This window comes from Typopeltis vanoorti, chromosome 21 (assembly GCF_054136105.1).
Source record: "Typopeltis vanoorti isolate ZY-2024b chromosome 21, IOZ_Tvanoo_1.0, whole genome shotgun sequence".
Taxonomy (NCBI): Eukaryota; Metazoa; Arthropoda; class Arachnida; order Uropygi; family Thelyphonidae; genus Typopeltis; species Typopeltis vanoorti.
Window position 1 is genome coordinate 41,456,565 of NC_143569.1, and position 22,604 is coordinate 41,479,168.

At 35.8% G+C, this 22,604-nt stretch overlaps 1 protein-coding gene across 3 annotated transcripts in view; it reads right to left on the bottom strand.

Moving 5' to 3' along the window:
• Nucleotides 1-22,604, bottom strand: part of LOC150094771 (RCC1 and BTB domain-containing protein 1-like) — a 224,173-nt gene that overhangs the window by 25,269 nt on the left and 176,300 nt on the right. For all 3 annotated transcript variants that reach the window (XM_090410997.1, XM_090410998.1, XM_090410999.1), the window contains exon 13: nucleotides 11,922-12,052. In XM_090410997.1, the coding sequence (XP_090267123.1) occupies nucleotides 11,922-12,052 (131 nt within the window). The remainder of the gene's footprint in view (nucleotides 1-11,921; nucleotides 12,053-22,604) is intronic.

Genomic DNA, 22,604 nt, shown 5'->3' on the forward strand with positions numbered 1-22,604 from the left:
TAATAAGTCAGCTTTTGCTCTTAGAGAATACAGAGACAAATGTAAGAAAGCGAAACATTGTGTCAAACTAGCTAAACAAAAGTCATGGGAGGACTTTGGCAAGAACATAGAAAATAAATATCAAGAAGGTGGTAAGATATTCTGGAGGTTGTTGAAGAAGCTTAGAAATGGAGGAAAGAGGGCTGTAAAAGGAGTTAGAGATGATAAAGGTGACATGAAAACAGGAGAAAAAAATATCCTTGAAGTATGGAGTAATTACTTTGAAAAATTGCTAAATAAAACAAGCAGTGATGACAGCACAGTGGTAAAAAACGCTCAACAGGCATACAGTCAGGAATACATATCATACTTGAAGTAGAAAAAGCCATCAAAGGCTTGAAATGTGGAAAGGCAGCAGGAGTAGATGATATTTGACCAGAAATGCTGAAGTATGGTGGCATAAAAGTCTTGCAGTGGCTGCACTGCATAGTTCAGAAAGCCTGGACAGGGGGACGAATTCCCGATGATTGGAGTAGAGCTCTAATAGTACCCATATATAAAAAGGGAAATGAAACTGAATGTGAGAATTACAGAGGTAATTCTCACAATTTCCCTACTGAGTGTTCCTGGCAAGATCTATGCAAGTATACTTGAGAAACGGTTGAGAAGAATTGTGGAAGAAAAGCTTGGTGAAGAACAAGCTGGATTCAGGCCAAATAGAGGCTGTCAGGATCAGTTCTTCACTTTACGACAAATAATCGAGAAAGCATGGGAATATAACAAAGATCTGTATTTAAGTTTTGTCGATCTGGAAAAAGCATATAACAAGGTGCCAAGAGAGAAGCTATTCAATATGCTACAGTTATATGGTGTCGATGGGGCATTATATCAAGCAATACTTAATCTTTATTTAAGTTGTAAGTTGGCAGTTAGAATTGAAGGATGTACAGGAAGATGGTTTAATGTTAAATCTGGTGTGAGACAAGGATGTACATTATCCCCTCTGTTATTCATTATCTATATGGATCACATTATGAAGGAAAGTGGTGTTAAACATGATATCAGAATTGGAAATGTTAATGTCAGCTCTTTGCTGTATGCAGATGATGTTATACTTCTGAATAAATCCGCTACTAGTTTACAAGATTCCCTGACTAAATTGAATAATTGTTGTAATAGATATGGTATGAAGGTCAGCATTAAAAAGACAAAGACAATGAAAATAGGTAGAATTGTTGAAGATGTCAACTGTGTTGTGAACGGGGAACCTGTGGAACAAGTAAAACATTTCAGCTACTTAGGCACGATTTTTAGTGAAGATGGTAAATTAAATATGGAAATTGACAACAGAATCAACAAAGCTGGTATGGTAGGAAGTCAATTGAATAAATTCATATGGAATAAGAGAGAAATTATCTGTATACAAGACAGTGTTCAAACCAGTTTTAACTTATGGATCTAAGAGCTGGGTCAGAAGTAAAACACTTGACCAAAGACTAGAGACCGCAGATATGAGAGTCCTGAGAAAGATTAGATTTGTGTGCAGATGGCATCAATGGCAATATTATATTAAAAACGAGGATATTAGGAAAGAACTTGACATTGTCGGCATCCAGGAGTGCATTAGCAGAGCTAATCTCAGGTGGTATGGTCACTTAAACAGAATAGGCGAGGAAAGATTAGCAAAACAAGTGTTCTCTGCTAGGCTGGCAGGAAAACGACCCAGAGGAAGACCAAGATATAGGTGGATTGATACGGTACAATGTGCCTTAGACAATAGAAATATAAGATCTGATAATATTGGAGTCTTGACAAGTAACAGACTGATTTGGAGGAAAATTGTAGATAGGAAGTTAGTAATGATGTCAATTTTTCATGTAGTACTATCATATCCTGTACACCCCCTTGAGGGTACATGTCAGGAATTTGATGATGATGATTCATGAAACTGTTCAGTGAAATTTGCAACCTCTGTCATGGTATGGCTTGTATATCTGCAGAGGGTCCAAGTAGGCTGTGTATTATGCATGAAAGTGTCAATTCCACAGTGTACCAAGAAATTCCTAAACACTTTATGTTACCAGCATTGGAAGATTTATGTGATGCTGATTTCCTTTTATAGTAAGATTCAACTTCTTGCCACACTTCCAAGACCACTACTAGATGGCTAAAAAAAAAAGGGAATTCAATATAATTCCTTGGCCAGGAAACTCACCAGATTTAAACCCCCACTGAGAATTTATGGGGAATTATGAAGAAACATCTTCAAGAAGTTGCCCAGAGGCAAAAATGAACTTGTTTCTGGTCTGTAGACTATAAGGGCAGTTTTGATAAAAAAAAAAAAAGACTGAACTGTTAGTAAATAATATGCCTAACTGTTTACGAATGGTCATAAAAGCTAATGGGGGGGGGTGCAACAAAGTACTAATTATCATGTTGTTTCCCTTTGACTGTAATTTTTGTGTATTTATTTTCACATTATTCTAATATTTTGAATCACACTAAAAATTATTCTAATTTTGTGATTGTTATCAAAATTTTCTTGTAATTTATATTACATTTTTATGTGTTTACATGATTGTATAATCTACAAAGTACATAGATTTAGATGATTCTAATTCATATTTGGTAATAATTATTTTCTATGCAATAAATTAGAATTGCAAATCATTGAAGCACATTTTCTTTGATTATTCTAATTTTTTGATTCGGAGGTATACTTCTGGATATGAATAACTTTAAAGTGATTTTATCCCTACCCCCTTCAAAATTTAATCTGTACCTTAACTGAAAGTAATTCATGGTCTTAATCCAATTCAGCATTATGAATAGATTTTATGCTTCATAGTTTTTACTAGATTTTCTTTATTAATATGTAATCAAACACACGCTTTTTTTTTTTTAATGGCATAACAATCCATGTATTTCTTGAGTTTTTTTATCCCGTGGAGCAGTTTCTTGAAGTGTGGTATGCAAAGGTCTTTAGGGGGCACAATGCATTTTTTTTTTTTTAATTGTGATTACTTTTTTTTTTTTTTACTTTTGCATTTTTCGTCATTGTATTGTTGCAGATAAGTGTATATCTGTTATAAAATTAATTTTTTTCAATAACTAAAAAATCTACATAATTTTAAGCAAAATGTCTTTTGGAATGTATCAAGTAACTTCTGTTAGGACCACATCTGTTTGATGGCATAATCATCTAACCACATGTTTGGAATTATTTCCAACTGCTAAATTTCAGAATCATTCATACACATTAATAAGGAATATCCAATTTTGTCAGAAAAAGTCAGAAGCATTATTATTACGGGCAGCTCCAAGGAGTCCTTAGACTCATCGAGGGAGGCCCAACATCATGTCAAGAACAACTATTCAACATTCACACAGTATCTATCATACTTCACCTCGAACTCATTTACAGTCATGGCACTCACAACAGACTCTGGCAGCTTATTTCACTCATTTACCACTCTCCAAGTAAAAAACCTAGCTCTAACACCCTTGCTAACCACACTCTTACCAAACTTCCATGGATGGCCCCTAGTCCTCCCACTACCAGTCCTCTTCTCAAAAATATCTTCTGAATTAATCTTATAGAAACCCTTCAGTAATCTGAATGTCTCAATCATATCACCCCTTTTCTGCCTATCAACCAATTTCTGCAACCCACAAATCTTCAACCTGTTCTCATAAGGTTCATTCCATAGTCCTGCTATTATCTTGGTCACTCGAGAAGGTCTCATCAAGAATAAACTCTAGCACCCATATCTGGGCAGTAGTCTAGATGGGGGAGGGGTCTTATCAAGGCTCAATACAGGAACAATAACCTCTTTGTTTCTGCTTGTTAAAGTGTTTTTCAGCAACCAAGTGATTTACTGAGCTGATTTTGCCACTTTTGCGATGTGTCCCCTAAACTTCAACTCCCTATCCACCAACACTCCCAAATCCCTGGCCTCGTCAATCTCCTGGAGTACAGTTCCACCAATGTGATATACTGCTGCTAATCTTTTCACTCCAAAATGCAAAACCTTACATTTTTTCACATTAAATTGACATCCATTCTCCTTAGCCCTGTCCTCCAAACTATCCAAATCACCCCGCAAAATTTTGACATCCTGAGCATTCACTATTGCTCTACCCAACTTTGGATCATCTGCAAACAGATGCACAGATGCACAGTTCCTCTCAGATCCTTTCCTAAATCGTTAATGAACAAATTAAACAGTAGTGGTCCAAGAACAGAACCCTGTGGCACACCACTAGTCACAGGCCGTCTTTTGGGCTCTACTCCTGAATAAACCACTCTCTGATATCTCTCCATCAACCACCCTCCTATCCATCTCACGAACCCTATATCCATTCTCATATGCTGCAGTTTACTGATTAGAATTCCATGTGATATCCTATCAAAGGCTTTAACAAGGTCCAGTAGAATCACTGTAAACCCTTTACCCTTATCCAATTCAGCCTTCATTGTGTTATAGAACGTGAGCAAGTTACATGATCTACCCTTCACAAAACCATGCTGTCCCCCATACAGTATCCCATTTTCATCTATGCAATCTTGTATTTTACTCTTGACTATTTTCTCCAAGACCTTGGCAACAATTCCTGATTATGCTGATCGGCTGGTAATTTTCAACAGCAGTCTTGGAACCTCCTTTATGTAGTGGAACCATTTTCCCCCTCTTTCCACCCATTTGGGACTAACCCAGACCCGAGACTCAAATTAAACAAAATAGTCAAAGGCACTGACGATTGTTTAGCCGCTTCTCGTACGAGATGAGGTGGTATACCATCCAATCCCGCAGATGAATTGACATTGAGGTTGTGTAATAGACTATTCACCTCCACTTCATTCATCACAATTCTCGTATAAGCTGCTGGTTCTTCCATTTCTGCAATGTCACCACCTGGATGATATACTCTTGCAAAGTTCTCACTCAGTAATTCTACTATATCAACTGATTTATCTCCCTACCATTGGCATTCTTTAAAATCAATCTGCCATATACATTTTTTCTTTTACTTGCAACATATCGAAAAAACTGTTTGGGATTCTCTTTAGCCTGCATGGCTAATGTTCTTTCATAATCTGCTTTTGCTTTTCTTACCACACTCGTTATCCTTCTGGCCTGGGCTTAATACCGTTCGTGTGCTGGCAGGTCACCTTTCTCCTTAAATTCCCTCCACAGTTGATTCTTTTTTTGCAGCTCAAGCTTAATGGTGTTATTCATCCATTTAATCCCTACCTGATTTATTATTCGGATTCTAGGTATACAGTCAGCCATTGCCTCCTGCAAACACTTCTTAACCGCCTATCAACATCCAGCCCTTGCAGTTTTACATGCCATGGCACTGAACCAATCAAACTCCTAAGCTCGTCATACCTACTAGCCCAATAATTCCACATGTACCCTGTCTTAATTGTAAATTCCACACCTTTAGCCACCTCCCAAGTCAAGACCCTATGATCACTCTCACCAATTGGTGAGAGTGATCATAGGGTCTTGTCAAATCCTCAGATGCAATTACTAGGTCAAATCCTCAGATGCAATTACTAGGTCAAGCACTCTCTGACCCCTAGTATTTTCCATTACATGCTGTCACAGATAGTTATCCCTTAATAACCGCATAAAATCCAATTCCTTCCTCCCATGTGTCCTCTCCTCCTTCCAATGTTACCATAGTTGAAATCTCCCATAATAATTACTCTCCTTCCACTCATTTCTTCTATTTGCTTATGCACACTATCTCCACCATCTATTCCATCACCTGGTCTATAGCAGCATCCAATTGTATATTTTGTTCTGCTAGCCTCAATCTCACACCAAATGGCCTCAAATGTGCTCTTTTCTCTATCCTGCAAGTCAACCTATATTCTCCTTGGCATTAGCTATTATCGATAATACTCCTCCCCCCATTTTATTCTCCCTGTCACTACTGAACACACTATACCCCTCACATTCAATCCAACCAGCTATATCATCTTCAGTCAGCCATGTTTCACTAATGCCAATAACCTGTGGTCTAGAAGTGCCAACCAAGGCCAAAAATTCTTCCTTCTTGTTCCTAATACTCCTAGCATTAGTATACATGAATTGTAGAAGCCCGTTAGTCCCATCCCTACCTTGATGCCTTATACTAACCATCCCATTCTGATTTGTCCTTATTCGCTCATTCATACATTCAACTGCCTCCCTAAGGTCTGCATATCTACTCCCCCCCCTTAATAAATCTAGTTTCCCTGATTCTGCACATCCACTTCATTCAACAACACTTTTTCAAGTCTCCTTACACTGAATCTATTCAAATGCAAACCATCCATCTTATATAGATCCTTTCGCCCATCGAACTCACTCCACATGTCCACAAATTCCACACCACTCATCCTGCATAACCCGTGCATTAAGTCATTAGCAATTATAACCCCCCCCCCCCTAAACTTTTCACTGTCATACCGCAGCAACAGATCAACCATCCTAACTCTCTCACTCTTCTCTTTTGCTACCTCAAACAATTCCTTCAGGACCTCTATCATATCCATTTTATCTCCTTTCAAATCATTCGTACCTGCCACCACTATCATTTCTTTCACACTTTGCTTTTGCTCCCTAATAGACTCACTTACGTCCTTAATGGTCCCACCAGGTTGGTACGATTTTGTCAAACTCTCAACTATCATACCTCATATACTAACGAATTGCCATACAGCACTCGCTCCTTCATTTTGTTTGCGTTCACAATCATACTCTTATTTTTCTTATCATACTTTTTTTTTATTGGCTGGAACACTCGGTAGACATTTGTGCATATGCTCCAGCTGCCGCTTTGCCCTATGTATTGCTCCGCTCAACCATACGATCTCACTCATTTCATCTATCTCATCTTTTTTATTATCTGTTAAACCATTCATTTGCTCTGTATTATTACCTTCATTCTCAATTTCAATGCTGCCCTCACAGCTGTTCTGTCCTTCCCCAGTTTGCACTTTGTGAAGAGCAAACAAATAAAAATCTTCTTGATATGATGCCCCATCTACAGCTAAAAATAACAAACATAGACCTGGATTTCACACAAACTAACTTCTTCGAAACAATCTGTTTCATTTCATTCCTTATCATTGAATATTTTTGAAATTAGTGAATTATTAAAAATGCTTTTATTATTCAAAATTTAAAGTTAATTTTTGTTCTTACTGTTAGTACACTGCTTGGAAAGACATCAACAAACATCCTCATGGGCAAGATGCATCATGCCATGTAACGAGTTGTGTTTCTAGCTAGTAATTTATAGTAATTTATAAATTATAAATAGTCAGAACAGATGGAAGGGGGTGCTGTGGCAGATGCCCGGTAAGCATCACTTACCAGAGTGCATAACTCCAACTATGAAATTCAGAAGTGACAGTGTGATGGGTATGGTCCTGTTCTGTTTTTCCTATTTTGGCCTTGGAGCTCTGTTTGTTGTGCCACAAAACACTGAACTCCGAGAGGTATTTGAAATTTCTGGACAATGCAATGCTTCTTACTTTGTAGTGTTTTTATGGAACTGACCACCGTCTCTTTCAGCAAGACAAGGCACCATGTTATAGGGCGGCGGCTGCTGTAATAACTGCATAGTTTGTGGAAATTAATGTCACCACACTTGACTTGCTTCCACAGAGCCCTGATCTCAACCCTATTGAGCAGCTGTGGGATGTCTGTCCCATAACAGTCCAAAACCTCATTACATGCCTCCAGAAAGAATGGTCCAAAATTACTATTAATTGCTATCATATACATTTGTGGAAAGTATATCTTGTAGGATTGCTGCAGTCATCACAGTGAAAGGAGGTCCTACATCTCATAAAGTGGCTGTTTGTTCCTCACACTATGGTTTCATGCAGATGATATATATATATATATATATATATATATATACTGGATTCAAATAACATTCATATATGCTACTGTATGTATATAATGGATTCATATTCCATTCCTAAATAAGTATTTAATCGATTTAAAAAAATACTCGCACTAAGACTAATAGCAGAGAAAGCTTGAAGAAAGAACAAAACGGTATATTGCTGTTTTGTGGACTTCCAAAAAGCATTTGATAATATTGACCAAAATATAACATGGGCTGTCTTGGAATCCTATGGTGTGGACAATAAATTGATCCGCCTGCTGAAAGATATAAACAGCCAAGCACAAACAAAAATCAGGATAGCAGGTGAGACTGGAGATTGGTTTGCCACTAGTCAAGGGGACCCAATATCACCAATCATCTTCATCACACATTTGGGAAGAACACTAGATAAGATTAAAGAAGAAGGTGGAGGCATTTCAATAAATGGCATGAGAATAAACTACCTCTATTTTGCAGATGATATCATCCTGATTGAAGAAGATGCAGCAAGGCTGGAACGGACATTGCAAACACTATACACAGAAGGAAAAAGATATGGACTAAATGTCAACTTTGAAGAAACTAAAACAATGATATTCGGACAACAGGAGTCACTGAACAGAGTTACGATAGACAGATTTCAACTGGAAAATGTGGAACACTTCACATATCTTGGATGCCACATGACACATGACTTTGACACCAAAAAAGAGAGAAAAATTAGAATAACCAGAGCAACAACTATTTTAAAAGCCACGGACAAAATATGGAAGATCCGAGCTATAAAGATGCAAACTAAACTATGCATTGTAGAAACCTGTATCTTCAGCAGTATGTATGCTCTATGAATGCGAGGCCTGGGTACTCCTGAGAGAATCTGAAAGGAGGATATTGGCATTTGAGAGGAAGTTGTTATATCTGAAATAGGCGACTTCAAATTTTACATGACGTCATTCCAGAATCTAACAATCAACAAAAAATATATATGCATACTTATCTTTTAGCGCAGTGTAACTATGTTTTTTTTTGTAAAAACATCTTGTATGATAAACTGTGAATTATGTGAATTTAAATTAATGTATCTATATGTCTAGCATGAATGTAAGAGTCAGCAAAAGGGGCAGATATGAGAGAAATCATTAATGAAATATTATAAATGAAAGAATGCATATTATTCAGCAACATAGGGCAAAGATCGCCCTAATACTATAAGAGCAGCATAAGCACCCGCGGGCATCACATCTAAGAAAACATCATGATGCATATGTTCCCGGAAACAAGAAGTCCCGTATGTTGATCAGTGAAGTCACCCAGCCTGAGACCAATGGGTGAAACGATAAGAGAAATTCGAACTCGGAAAGGTGGTGCTCTAGGGGAGCATATAAAACCCGCGACACAGAAGTAAGTTACCCCGTTTTTTCTTGTTCCTGCATTTCTCTTCGTGTGCCCCAAGAGTTCATCGCAGTTCAGCTCTCATTTTTGAGGGCTGACTTATGAAAGGATCTGGCATGACACCACAGCAGATTTCGGCAAGATCAACCATAGGCCGTCGTCAATGAGAGGGCAATCAACGTAAAACCTTAGCAGAGAGATAGCGCCCAACTCAGGTGAGCATGTGTAACCCACACGGCGATAAGATCGAGACAACCAGAATCGAAACAAAGAAGGACGGACGGAAGAAAACCAATAAAAAATAGATAAGTACTCTCACTTGTTCTAGCCCCTTTTGAGAATTGACTTACAGTGTTAAGAGAGAATGCATCTTAAAATTTGTAATGGAAGAAAGAGTGAAGAACTAAGATTTATGTAAATGACTATGCTTTTGAAATGAACTTTAAGAACTTTCAGTTAGATAGAGATTCTGTCATAATTAATCCGAGAGAGATTATAAATGTGCTAAAATGCCTTAATGTCCAATTGAGCTGTAATTAAGAATGTATTTTATGTTGAGTTATTGAATTTGCTAACATTTTGAAGTCAATGCATAATTGTTTTAAGAGTGAGTGGGTGAGAGAAAGGTAGAAGATTAAATTAGAATTGATAACTACTTTAACTTGTATGGCATTATATAATGAGTTTAATAAATATTTTGGTTCCTTACTTACATGTGTTTCTGATCATGATGACTGACCCCGACCCTTCATAAAACTTCGAATCTGTGATCGTGTGTGCATGCGGGAATACCCCAATTGTAAGTAGTAGGGCACAACTGCAAATAAAATAAGCCAGAGAACCCAAGACTTCTAAGAATTCAGTTAACATTATTAGTGGCACCTGATAATCTATGTTTATCCTAAAGGTTAAGTTTATCTCTAATTTTAAGACCGAGGCTGGCGCAGATAAAAAAAATAAATTTTGCCTGAGTGACCAGGATAACTCATAGAATTCAGGGAACAGGTAATCTCTGCTGGCCCTTAAAAGGTGAAATTATGTAAGAAAAGGTATAAAAGAAGCGAGACATAACTATAAGACTAAAATTAATGAAGATCACATAACAATGGCGCAACCGACTTAACAAAGAGGTACATGCAATAGAATTTGATATAGCAGCTAAAGTAGGAAAGGATAAAGTTAATTATATTGCCTCGATATATCAATATCAGAGATATACAATGCAACAAAGTGCTATAGAAAGATCTTGAGAATAAGCTGGATACAGAAAGTGAACAATGAGGAAATCTACAGACAAATACAACCAAAAGAAAACCTGATCCAGAAAATCAAAAGGAAACTACATCTATTTGGTCATATATGTAGAATGAATGATGAGAGAAAACTAAAAACGTTGCTGTTTGGAATAATTGAAAGAAAGAACAAAAGAGGAAGACCAAATAGAGAATGGGGTGATGACATCGACAAATGGTAGCAGAAACTCTATACACAAACTGAGTCATCTTGCACAAAATAGAATGTAATGGAAGAATCATATCAAGATGGCAGCAGACACCTACGGGCCTTGGACCCATGGTTGTTGATGATGATGATGATGATGAATTTATTAAAAAAAAAAAAAAAATCAGCTAACGCCTTTTTATTCCCGTATATACGGGAGTAGGCGAGGCCATTTAGCCCTATCTAACTTTTGGAGACTGAGTGGGCAGTTCAATCTCCACTGGTACCCAATCAGAGACAGATGGCCCAAGGCTATCACTAATTAAGCGGTACGCAGTGAAGAGAGACGGCTCAAATGTGCCGCCATCTCGTGGTGTCTAACCCTAACACAATATATTTAATGTCTGAAAATAATGTGGGTTCTACGGTTGATTTTCTTGAGTTTACAGGACGAAAAACCCGAGTTTCCGGGAGGAAAAACCTGCTTGCCTGTGCCAGAGATCGACTAACTCGGGAACCGGTCGAAAAAAGGCTTAGAAAAATTTCCTCTAGTCGCCGACTAGACTCGAAACCAAGACTTCCTTCGTGCGGCCTAGCGCGGTGGTGTGCAAACGCCCATCCACTGAGCTACACAGGCTCTTATGAATTTATTATAATGCAAATATAAAAAAATAAATATATTTATAATTATTCATGTTTGAATGGAATATTATAACTTTTTACAAACTGTCTTTGCCTGGGGGGGGGTGATATTGTTGCTAAAATTTTATGAAACACCACCTTGTAGGTTGCTAAATGCCACAGATTAATAAGAGTGATATCCTTAGTTCAAGTCCTTATCATAATATGTTAGCTATTTCTACAACATAATATGTATAAGTATCCCTTGAAGATGTCAATACAGGCATGGAAACCATAGCCATATAATTAACTTTAAGTCATTTAGAATTTCAATTACAATGCTTATAATACACCAATTTTACAATATTTGATGTTGAAAAAAAAAAAAAAAAAACATATAATTAAACTTTACATCTAACTTCTGGTAATCAACAAAAAATCCATAGTTCTATAAAGTACAGAAAGCAAATACAGCAGGGTCTTTTCTATTTCTTTGGTTTTCAATCATTCAGGAAAAATCAGTGAAATTTACTAATCTTTGAAACCAGAAGCATGATATTTTTATATTTAAAACTATTAAGATAAGCACTCACCTTTGCTTCATATTTGATTGCTGCTGCATATAACATTGCAACATTATCCACTGTAATACCGTGCTTGATAATGCGTTCACAATGGCGTTTTAATTGGGTTTCACAATAAGAATTGGCTAGATCAAGTAATCCTAGAGAATTTTAATATTAATTAAATAATTATCCTAAAACAAGTTATTATATTATGAAAAAATGATTAGTTAAACAACTATATTACACAAAAGTGGAATTAAAAAGGCCCACAAAATAGATATGGGTGTATTTTTATGTTGATTCCCATCCATAAGAGGGCGAGAGTTGTGAAAGGAGAAACTTGTTCAGGTGAAGACATATTCTTTGGGAAACACATAAGAAGGGAGACTGTTCCAGAATACCACAATAGAAAGAAAGAAGTTTTTCTCCAATGAAAGAGGAGAAGTGATGTGAATTTTACAGTTGAACAGTGAAGGGGTATTGGGTGGCAGCTGCACATTTTGATGGTTTACCAGAGGGATGAAGTGGAGGGGGGGGGGGAGCGAGCGAGTGGAAGAATTATTGATACTAGTTCATACAAATAATTGCCATGGAAGTATTTACTGAAGATGTATGCTGCAAAAACCAAACGCCTGTATGAAAGTGGAGGGAGTGAACTGGTATGAGACGGATCACTAATCAACCTCATGGCTCTCTTCTGTGTTGAGTCAAGTATTTCCAGGGGGCTCTTAGGGATAACACCCCAGATGTGAGAGCAATAGAGCAATACTCAATAGATGAATGGATTTACAATTTATTTAGGGTTAATACCTGTTCCAAGGTAAAGTCAACAGAGGAATCCTAGTTTTTCTGGATACCAAGGAGGCAATAACTGTAATGGGTTATGCCAAGAGAGGCTTGAACAACTCAAATCCTCAGATAATGATAATCATTTGTCTGGCGATTTGAATATTCTGAGTCAGAGGTTCTCAACTTGTGGCACATGGAACCACAGAGTTCTGCTGATAAAATCTGGGGTTCTGCAATAAAATAAGTTTTGAGCTTTAATTAATAGTTTAACATATGTATGAAAAATTTATTTAAATTTTAAAAAATTGCCATTGATTGAGTTAATAGAATTAGTTGAGTCACGTGGTGGATGAATGAATCGAATACCTGCATTTGATTCTCCCACAACTAGTTGAATCATATCCACTGACGAAATCATCTGTAGTGAGGTGGGGCACAACGGTGCAGCATACAAGTGGCATATCAGTCATAGATCAGTGGTATTTTGCACTGCAATCATTTTGTGGAGTTTTATGTACTTTTCATATAAAAATAAAGTGGGCATTGTATAAATTTATAATATTACAATTCTGTATTCCTCAAATTAAAATATCATGGATCACTGGTTGAGAGAAGGAGTTTTTTAAAAAAAAGTGTAGCAAGCAGTTAACCCTTTAACTGCTATGGTGTCGAGTTAACTCAAGTGCAGAAAAAAATGGCGATCTTTCTACGATTGAGTTAACTCGATTAGAATGGTTGCCACGCCTCCCATATTCAGACAATTTTTCAGTATGGAAAGCATCATCATAAGATATTCAAACTTCGCAGGTAGGTTCCTCCAGCTATTGCCAAACAATTGAAGTTTACTTGAGTTCAGTTTCTGTCCTTGTATAACATCTAAAGAGAAAAATTTGAACTGGTGCAACTAATCATATTAAGCGCCTCCGTAGCGCAATTGGAAGAACGACAGTACATTGCGCCCTTCAATTGGAAAAGGCCTAAGTTTGATTCTTGTCGTGACGGGAGGAATCTTTATATATGGACTTATTCAATCGAAGGTGAGTTAGCCAATCTCATACGGAGGTAGCAGGGTTTTTTCTCCTGGAAATTTGGATTTTTCAGCCCACATACAGACAAATCAGTTCTTCAAACATATGCAATTTAGAGACAAAAAAATACTAGTTGTGGTGGAATGCAGTAGATGGCATTAATGTGGATGATTGGTAGTAGAGGTTCGGATGGAGACAGAATTGTACAGTAGGTGTCTCCCGCGATGAGTCTTCAGACTCCTTGGAGGTGTCACGAATAATAATAATATGCAGCACGATGCATAAACCATGTGACTGCAGGGATTTCCGGGATGTCACAATATGGCGTCTACCAGTAAATATTTTACTGGTAGATGCCATATTGTGCTGGATTTATTTTATTTATAAATTTTTTGCAAAATTAATTCAGCACATGAAACAATGTCAATAGAATATAAAGTCAGTAGTTAAAGGGTTAAAACATCGCTAAGTCATAAAAAAGGTAAATATGACTCGAGTTATTACTCAGATTCAAGACCAAATGGAATCCTGAAGCCTCTGATGCAGAATGTATATTATGCAATAAGTTATAAAATAGTTCATTAACACCAGCTAGATTGTGCAGATGAACCATTCAGAAAATAAAACTAAAGATGTCAAATTTTTTGAAAGAAAAGTTGAGTCTCTTGACAAAACTAAACATTTTGTAATGAAAATGTGTTGGATAACAAAAGGGCAAAAATGGCTTCCTACAAAGTAAGATACCATATAGCAGGTGAAGTGCATACAATTTCTGAAACTCTCGTAAAACTATGCATCAAAGCTGTGTTCAGTGTATGTTCAATGAGAAATCCTGTAAACAATTTGATAAAATTTCTTTCTCAAATAATACAGTTTCATGCAGAATTCGTGATATGGCTGCAGATATTGAGCAGGAACTTGTTTTAAGACTTCCGTCATGTGATGAGTACGCTTTACACTTAGATGAGACAACAGATGCTGCAAACCTATCGTTTGACTAGTTTTGGTTCATTATTACTAATAATTCAGTTGAAGAAGACATGTTACTCTGTGAAAATTTACAAATCAATACAACAGGAGAAATAATATTTAAATGTATCAACGATTTAATGAATACTTGTGGAATAAATTGGGAGAAATGTGTATGTATCTAGTGATGGTGCGAAATCAATAATAGGACCTGTGAAAAGGATAGTAAAACGAATTAAAAAATGTTGCTAAAATGTGTACGAGTAGTCACTGTGTTTTTCATAAACATGCACTGATTGCTCGAAATATCTCTTCATCTTTATAATGTATTTTAGATGAAGTAGTGAAAACAGGACTGTTAAAAACAAGATTATTCAAAATTATGTGAAGATATTGGCAGCCAACATACATCTTTGCTGGTACATACTGAAATTAGATGGCTGTCATGTGATGGAGTTCTTGTCAGATTGTTTGAATTACATGAAGAGCTTGCCAGAGTCTTACATAATGACAAATTTCCATTAGCAGATTGCTTTAGAAATGTTTGTGGTTGAGACAAATTACTTATCCGCAGATATATTTACAAAATTGAATGATGTTTTTCTCTCCCTTCAAGGAAAAATTGTAAATATTTTCAACACAAAGGATAAATTACGATCATTATTACGAAAGTTACAATACTGGACCATGGCTTTTTGAAAAAAAAAAATAATATGGATCCGTTTCCAACTTTAAATGACTTTTTACAGGAATAAAACTGAAATTGAGGAGGAAAATAAATTATATGTCATCTAAAATCAATAAATGTGGCATCAAATGAATACTTTCCTCTACTAAAAGATGACAATAACCATTAGGTTTTTTATCCTTTCAATATTAAAGAAAAAACAGAGGAAACTATCTACTTTAGAATATGAAAATTTCATTGACCTGACATTGAACAGCCAAGTAAAAGTTAAATTTAATGAAGAGAAGAATATCCAAATTTATTCAAAAAGGCAAGTCATTGTTTGTTGCTATTTAGTACCACATTTGTGTGAAAGCAGATTTTTGCTCTACATTGTGACAAAAACAAAATACAGAAGTAAGTTGGATGCTACTCCTGATATTAGAATTCAGCTGTCCGCAATTAAACCAAATTTTGAAAGAATATTGAAAAAGAAAAGAAGTAGTTTAACTTCACATAATTACCATTTGAATTAACAATATTTGCTTTTCCATTCTTAATCTGTATTTTCAATAAATTATTTTTTTATAATTTATTAAAAATACAGAAAAATAATTTGATTTTTTGATTTGTTTTTATTTATCAATAAAAATTGTCAGGATTCCAAAATTTTTTTTTATCAAAGTGAAAAGGGTTTCATGATTAAAATAAGTAGGGAACTGCTGTTCTAAGTTAATACTAGAAGAAAACAGTTATTTTTTAAGAAAAATAAGGCAGAACTGTGTTTTGTTAGCAGTGAAATTGACAAGGTTTTCTGAGCTCCAATGAAGAATTGATTGGGATCAGAATTGAAGATAGTGGAGGCTGATGCACTGTAAATTGTGGTGATTTGTGCAGTGCAAAGTTTGAAAAGGAATGCAATGTGCTGTCATTGGTGAAACTGTGTACTGAGTTAGCAGTCAACTGAAGTAGGTTATTGATATACAGAAGAAAAAAGATGGGTGAGAGAACAGAACCTGTGAAACCCCAGCATTAGTTGCATAGCTGGAAGATAAGGAGCCATTCACCATCACATGTAATGTGCATCCAAAGACCTAGCAATCCAGTTGAAGAAATCATGGAGCAAGCCAAATGATGGGAACTTACTCATTAGGCCTATGTGCCAGAACTGGTCAAAAGCATCAGAAAATGTTGAGGATAGCTACTTGAAGTTAACCAAATTTTTCTGTGGTATTAGTCTAGAGATGTAAAGACATATGTATGCAGATTTCCTGTTAATATGTAGTGGTGGAAGTCATGCTGGAAGACGTTTATCAATCTGGTTGGTGTCTTCAAGGTAATATAGGAGTTCAGTGTTGATAGTTTCTTCATTGCTTTGGAGAGGACTGGGGGTGAGAGAGAGAGAGAGAGATGAACTGTAGTTTGACGGTGGGGATTTGTCAGTCTTCTTGGGAATGGGTTGAACATAGACCATTTTCCAGGCTGTAAGAGTAGATGCCAATGGAATAAGAGACCATAAAAAAAGTAACATAGGACAAAAGTCAACTCTGAAGCACAAACCTTCAGGACAATCAGAGAAATTCATTGGGAGACCCGGAGACTTTTTGGTGCTTAATTTGAACAAGAAGCTTTTGATTTCTGATGAAAGGACAGAGGGAACGTTGAGTGTTGAGCATTTGAAATGATTAGGGGATATTTGCCAAGATCAGCTATGTGTACATTTGAGGAAAATGTACAAAGCCAGAAGGTTGACAACTATATTACAAATTTTTTTTCTGTGGGTGATAAGGTAATAGAGTAATCTGGATGCAATAAAGGCAGGAGAAATGTTGGACAGAAGTTAAGATCGATAGTTTTCATGCTGCTGTTCAGGTTTTGGTATAAGTGGTAAAGGAAGATGGAGTTCTTGATAAAAGCCAGTTGCAGTATATTCAATTCTTCACTTGTACAGCCTTGGCACACTTTTAAAAGAACCAAAGCTGAGAGAGGAGACAGTAGTTTTTGAGTGGAGTGGGGAATATAATGTTTTAAACCAGTAAGGATTACTTTGGTGAGATGTTCAGTGCATATATTTGGGTTGGAAGGTCAAAGATAGTCATTCAACCAGAGGAATAAGGCACAGAAGTTACAAGGATCAACTCATTTAGAATGGTTATAATGACAGACAAATCTTGGTTGTGAGTGGATGTGTGTGTGTGTGTTTTGTTCCATTGGAGATGAGGTAAGCATTAGTTTGTGGTCTAAATTGCTAAAAGCATAAGAGTTGATCATATGTTAAAACAAATAATATACCATTTCTTTATATTTTTCTTATGATTCATAATATTGAAAACTAGTTTCCAAAATGTTTTACACATTAACAAAAGTACTCATTGAATAAACAGGCCTAATGCATATTTCACCATCATGAAAATGGGATCATGATGAAAGATAAACTAAGCATAACAATGACTTTAAAATAATAATAATAAAAACCTGAATTGTTCCTTAATTAATGGAATAGTGAATATGATAGGCAACTTAAGAACATCACTTCAGCTGCTTCTTTAAATGGCAACTGTAGTGACAATGTGTAATAAGGGAAGAGTGGAAGAACCTCAGGTGATGATACAAATTTGGGAGGGGAAGTATAGAATATACTGATATACTTTTTCTTCAAGAAAAGAAAAATATTCAGTGTATCTAACTGTATGAGTCTACATGTTGGCCTTATGATGCTGCCAGCAGCTGTATAACATTCAAGAGAATGAATGAAGATGCAAGTCTATTCATAGTTGTATCTATTCATACAACTATTTTATATAAAATATTTTATATTTATATCAATTTATATATATATATATATATATATATATCAATTTATATATATATATATATATATATATATATGAACAAAATCTATAACAAAATGGTGTGGGAAAAATCACTGCATTGTTTGATAATCTGGAAAAAAGGAATTATGGGCCCTTGATATTTGTTTGATGAGCATCTTGCAACAGAGAATGTTTCCAAGAAGTGGAAAGAAGGCAAAATAGATCACCACCCTGAAGTGGTCCTAGGACAGATATTTTCAATAAGATTGGCCTGAATTCCTGCAGCTGTGATTGTGGAAGTTGAGTGAATGGTTAGAAATGAAATACAGCAATTGATTGATAGACATTGGGTCTATCAGCTATGATGGCTAGAGTAAGTTCGTAAATAACAGGTATTGCCTTAGTAATTCAAGTTCATTTTATAATGAATGCACTGAATGGGAATGGTTCATATATGGTGATATGTTTAGACTTCATAAAGCATTGATACAAACATTTATATATACAATAAACTACCAAATGAAATAAAGTCAGTAACCTCAGAATATGCTATCAGGAAAAGATTGAGGAACTACCTCATGGGACTAAATGTATTCTTATTTTAAATGTATATTATAAGAAATCACTGTAACATATACGAGGGTGGTCTGAAAAGTTCTTGGTCTTGACCATAGATGGCAACACTATTGGCAAGATTTTTTTTTTCTAAGTTCATACATCTGTCATAAACATCCATGTGAAAGTCATTCTATCATGTAGTTTGTTTTATACAGCTGTCTGAAGCAAAACTGTTGTATCTCTTGAAATGGATAAAAATTGAGTATTGTGCGGTTATAAAATTCTTCATCATCATCATCATCAAATTCCTGCCATGTACCCTCAAGGGGTGTACAGGATATGACAGTACTACATGAAAAAATTACATCATTACTAACTTCCTATCTACAATTTTCCTCCAAATCAGTCTGTTACTTGTCAAGACTATAAAATTCTTTGCAAAAGAAAATTTAATGCCAAAAGAAATTCATTCAAAGTTCATAAAAGTTTATGGGCACTCTTCTCCTTCATTTTCGACAATTAAGAAATGGGCTGCTGAGTTTAAATGTGGCTATACTAGTTTTGAAGATAATCCACGTGAAGGACGTCCAAAAAGTGTAACAACACTAGAAATCATTGATCAAGTGCATGATATGGTATTGGATGACCGGCGAGTCAAAGTGCTTGAAGGATAAGAATTTGCTGTTTTAAGGATACTTGTGACATAAGACTGAATGATACATGCATGTAAGCACAAGAAAGATATTTAATTAACCAAATATTTTAGTGATATAACATCACGCGGCGTGTTCTATTTTTAACGATCTACTGTTAGTATTCTAGCTTGTATTTTTTAAAACTGTTCTTGTAATACCACTGAAGATGGTCTGCTATTTCCAGACCGAAATATTTGGTTAATTAAATATCTTTCTTGTGTTTACATGCATATATCATTCAAAGTGCTTGAAATTGCTGAGACTATAGGCATTTCAAAAGAACGTGTAGGATATATTTTGCATGAAGAATTGCAAATGAAAAAGCTTTGCGCAAGATAGGTGCCGCACTTGCTCACAGCAGATCAAAAATGCACTCACATGAAAATCTCTGAACAGTGCTTGAAGTGTTTTAACAAGAATAAAACTGATTTTGTGCATCGATTTAATACTATGGATGAGACCTGGATTCACCATTACACACCAGAATCCAAACAGCAGTCAAAACAGTGGACAGAAGCTGGTTGTTCAGTGCCAAAGAACACAAGTCAGTTCCATCAGCAGGAAAGATCATGGCATCGATGTTTTGGGGATGCTAAAAGCATTTTGTTTATTAATTATCTTGAAAAGGGTAAAACAATAACTGGGGAATATTATTCCGATCTTTTAAGACTGGACAAAAAAATTCATGAGAAAAGACCTGGTTTGCAGAAGAAAAAAAATCATCTTTCATCAGGACAAAGCACATGCCCATAAAGGTGTTTTGGCAATGGAAAAATTAAGGGATCAGCACTATGAATTGTTGGAACATCCACCCTATTCCCCAGATTTTGCTCTTTCTGACTTCTATCTCTTCCCAAAACTAAAACTCTTCCTTGCTGGTTAGCATTTTTCTTTGAATCAAGAGGTGATTGCAGTAGAGGGGCATTTTGCAGATCTTACTGAGAACCACTACAGGGACAGGATAATGGTGCTGGAATAAATGTATTAGTCTTAAGGGAGATAAATGTTGAAAATTAAAAATAATTTTGGAATTATAAATTCGTTTTTTCATTGTTAGGCCAAAAACTTTTCAGACCACCCTCTTATGTTATAACTAAGTACATAAAAAGTTATGTGAGCCCTCATAGATAGTAACTTAAAGTGACTGTATCACCTAAATTTAATTTTTCTGGTAACCAGCATGGTTACACAAATTGTACAGTTCTTTATATTTCCTTTTCCTGTTTATCATAAGTCTTTTCTTTAACATATGTCTCTTCATTACTGTGCAAGTGGTGAGATTATATTTCAAGTGGTTATATTACATTTATAATTGAAAAAATACTATGTATATAGTATTTTTTTCTATGCTCCATTATCACAAGCTGATGTCACGTCTCTTCAGGAAGGGACCCAACATCAGCTTTCTTACACATTTCTCTTTTCACAATATGATATTCAATTTTATCCTGCTCAAAACTAAATGATCACTTCCAATTTCAAATCTTCTGTATTACTCTAGTGTCCTGAACACCAGCATGAAGATATCATTATTGACAATAACAATCGATGAGATTTTTCTAATTTCTTTCATCTTCTCTGTGTGTGTGTGAATTTCTGCACATTTTTACATTGGAACATGGTGTTGGTAATAATCATTCCATGTTCTGAACTTAAATCTAGCAGGTACTTGCCATTATTATTAGCTTCACTCTTCTCTTCAAATGTTCCCAAAACATACTGAGAATCATTTCCTATCTGCTGTTTAGATCTCCAATAATGATTTTCTTTATGTCAGCAGCCTTCTCTAATGTAGCGAAAAAATTTCTGAACTTCTTCCTTAGTAGACTCTTATATTATGACTACTGGCACAAATAAGTGTAATTTCCAGTTCCTATTCTAATATTTACACACATCTCTCTACTTGATATTGCTTGCCATTCAAGAGCATTATCTTCATGTTTAGTGTTGAATTACAACTATTCCTTCTTTTCTTCCCTTATTTTCATTGCCTGAATATAATATGCTGCATTTGTTGCTCAGCAAAATCTCACCTGTTTCGGTCTTTGTTTTCATAATGCATATCACATCGATCTAGTTAGTACTTATTCTGATTTTCTTCTACAAGTTCCATCTCTTTTCCACTAATGCCTCTTATGTTGATGGTACCAGTCCCAAACTATGCTGACATTGAGTTGTGATCTGTTCCAGTAGTTGACCTTTTTTGCTGTTCACCTTGTTTCCAGATGAAAACACTGGGATCCTTATTTAACAAGGCGAAGCCCCAGCCGGCATGAAATTCTGTCATGTTGTACCATCATGTTATTTTGGTTTAAGCCAATAAATATACAATTTGGCAGGCTAAATCCCAAATTGCCAGCGTATCCTCTTCATTCAGTATCCAAATAGATACCTACTAAAAAGTGCACCATGAGAAGGTGAGGATTGGACTTTAGGTTAGAGGCCCTGGTCAGTTCTCTGCATTTCTTAAAAGGCTATGCAGAGGTCTCCTCTCGGTTATCCAGCTTTGATCCTTAAGTGCTCTAGTTATGAATATAACATGCATACCTTTCATACCATTTCTGGCTTCCAATAAGCAGCATGGTAGTTTCACACCAGACAATGCAAATCATCTACTACCTAAAAACTTTCAGAAGCATTCATGCCATGCCAGTAGGATTTTAATTCACAGCTTGTCAGCAGCAAAATAGAGGTGCTATCCCACTTGGGCCACAAAGGACAGTGGTTGAGTGGATAGCATCTTCTAAGCATACTTGCAGCTCACCATATCACAGTGAAACAATGCACATGAAATACTTTAATGTTACAATAAATCATGTTTATAACACCATGTCCTGAATACAAAACCACAAGACAAATTAAAAATGTCTCTATACTATTTACATAGCAAAATAACTTTCATGAGTAAATGAATTAACCAATGCGACTTTAACAAAAATTCAACTGTGGAGAACATGGATTTCCTCCCCCAAACATCACAATCAGCTGGCCTTACTGACTGTTATGAGGATAACACTTCTGCTCTCTAATCAAATAGGACACAGGTTCAAATTCCATTGAAGCATAGATATTTATGGATGTCTTCAGGTGACAGGTGATTTTCACTGCCCAGTGTAAGACCATCATTCTATTTATTGGAGACTTGAAAATAGACTAAGTACGTTTCTCTAGACCAAGATTTTTGGATTACC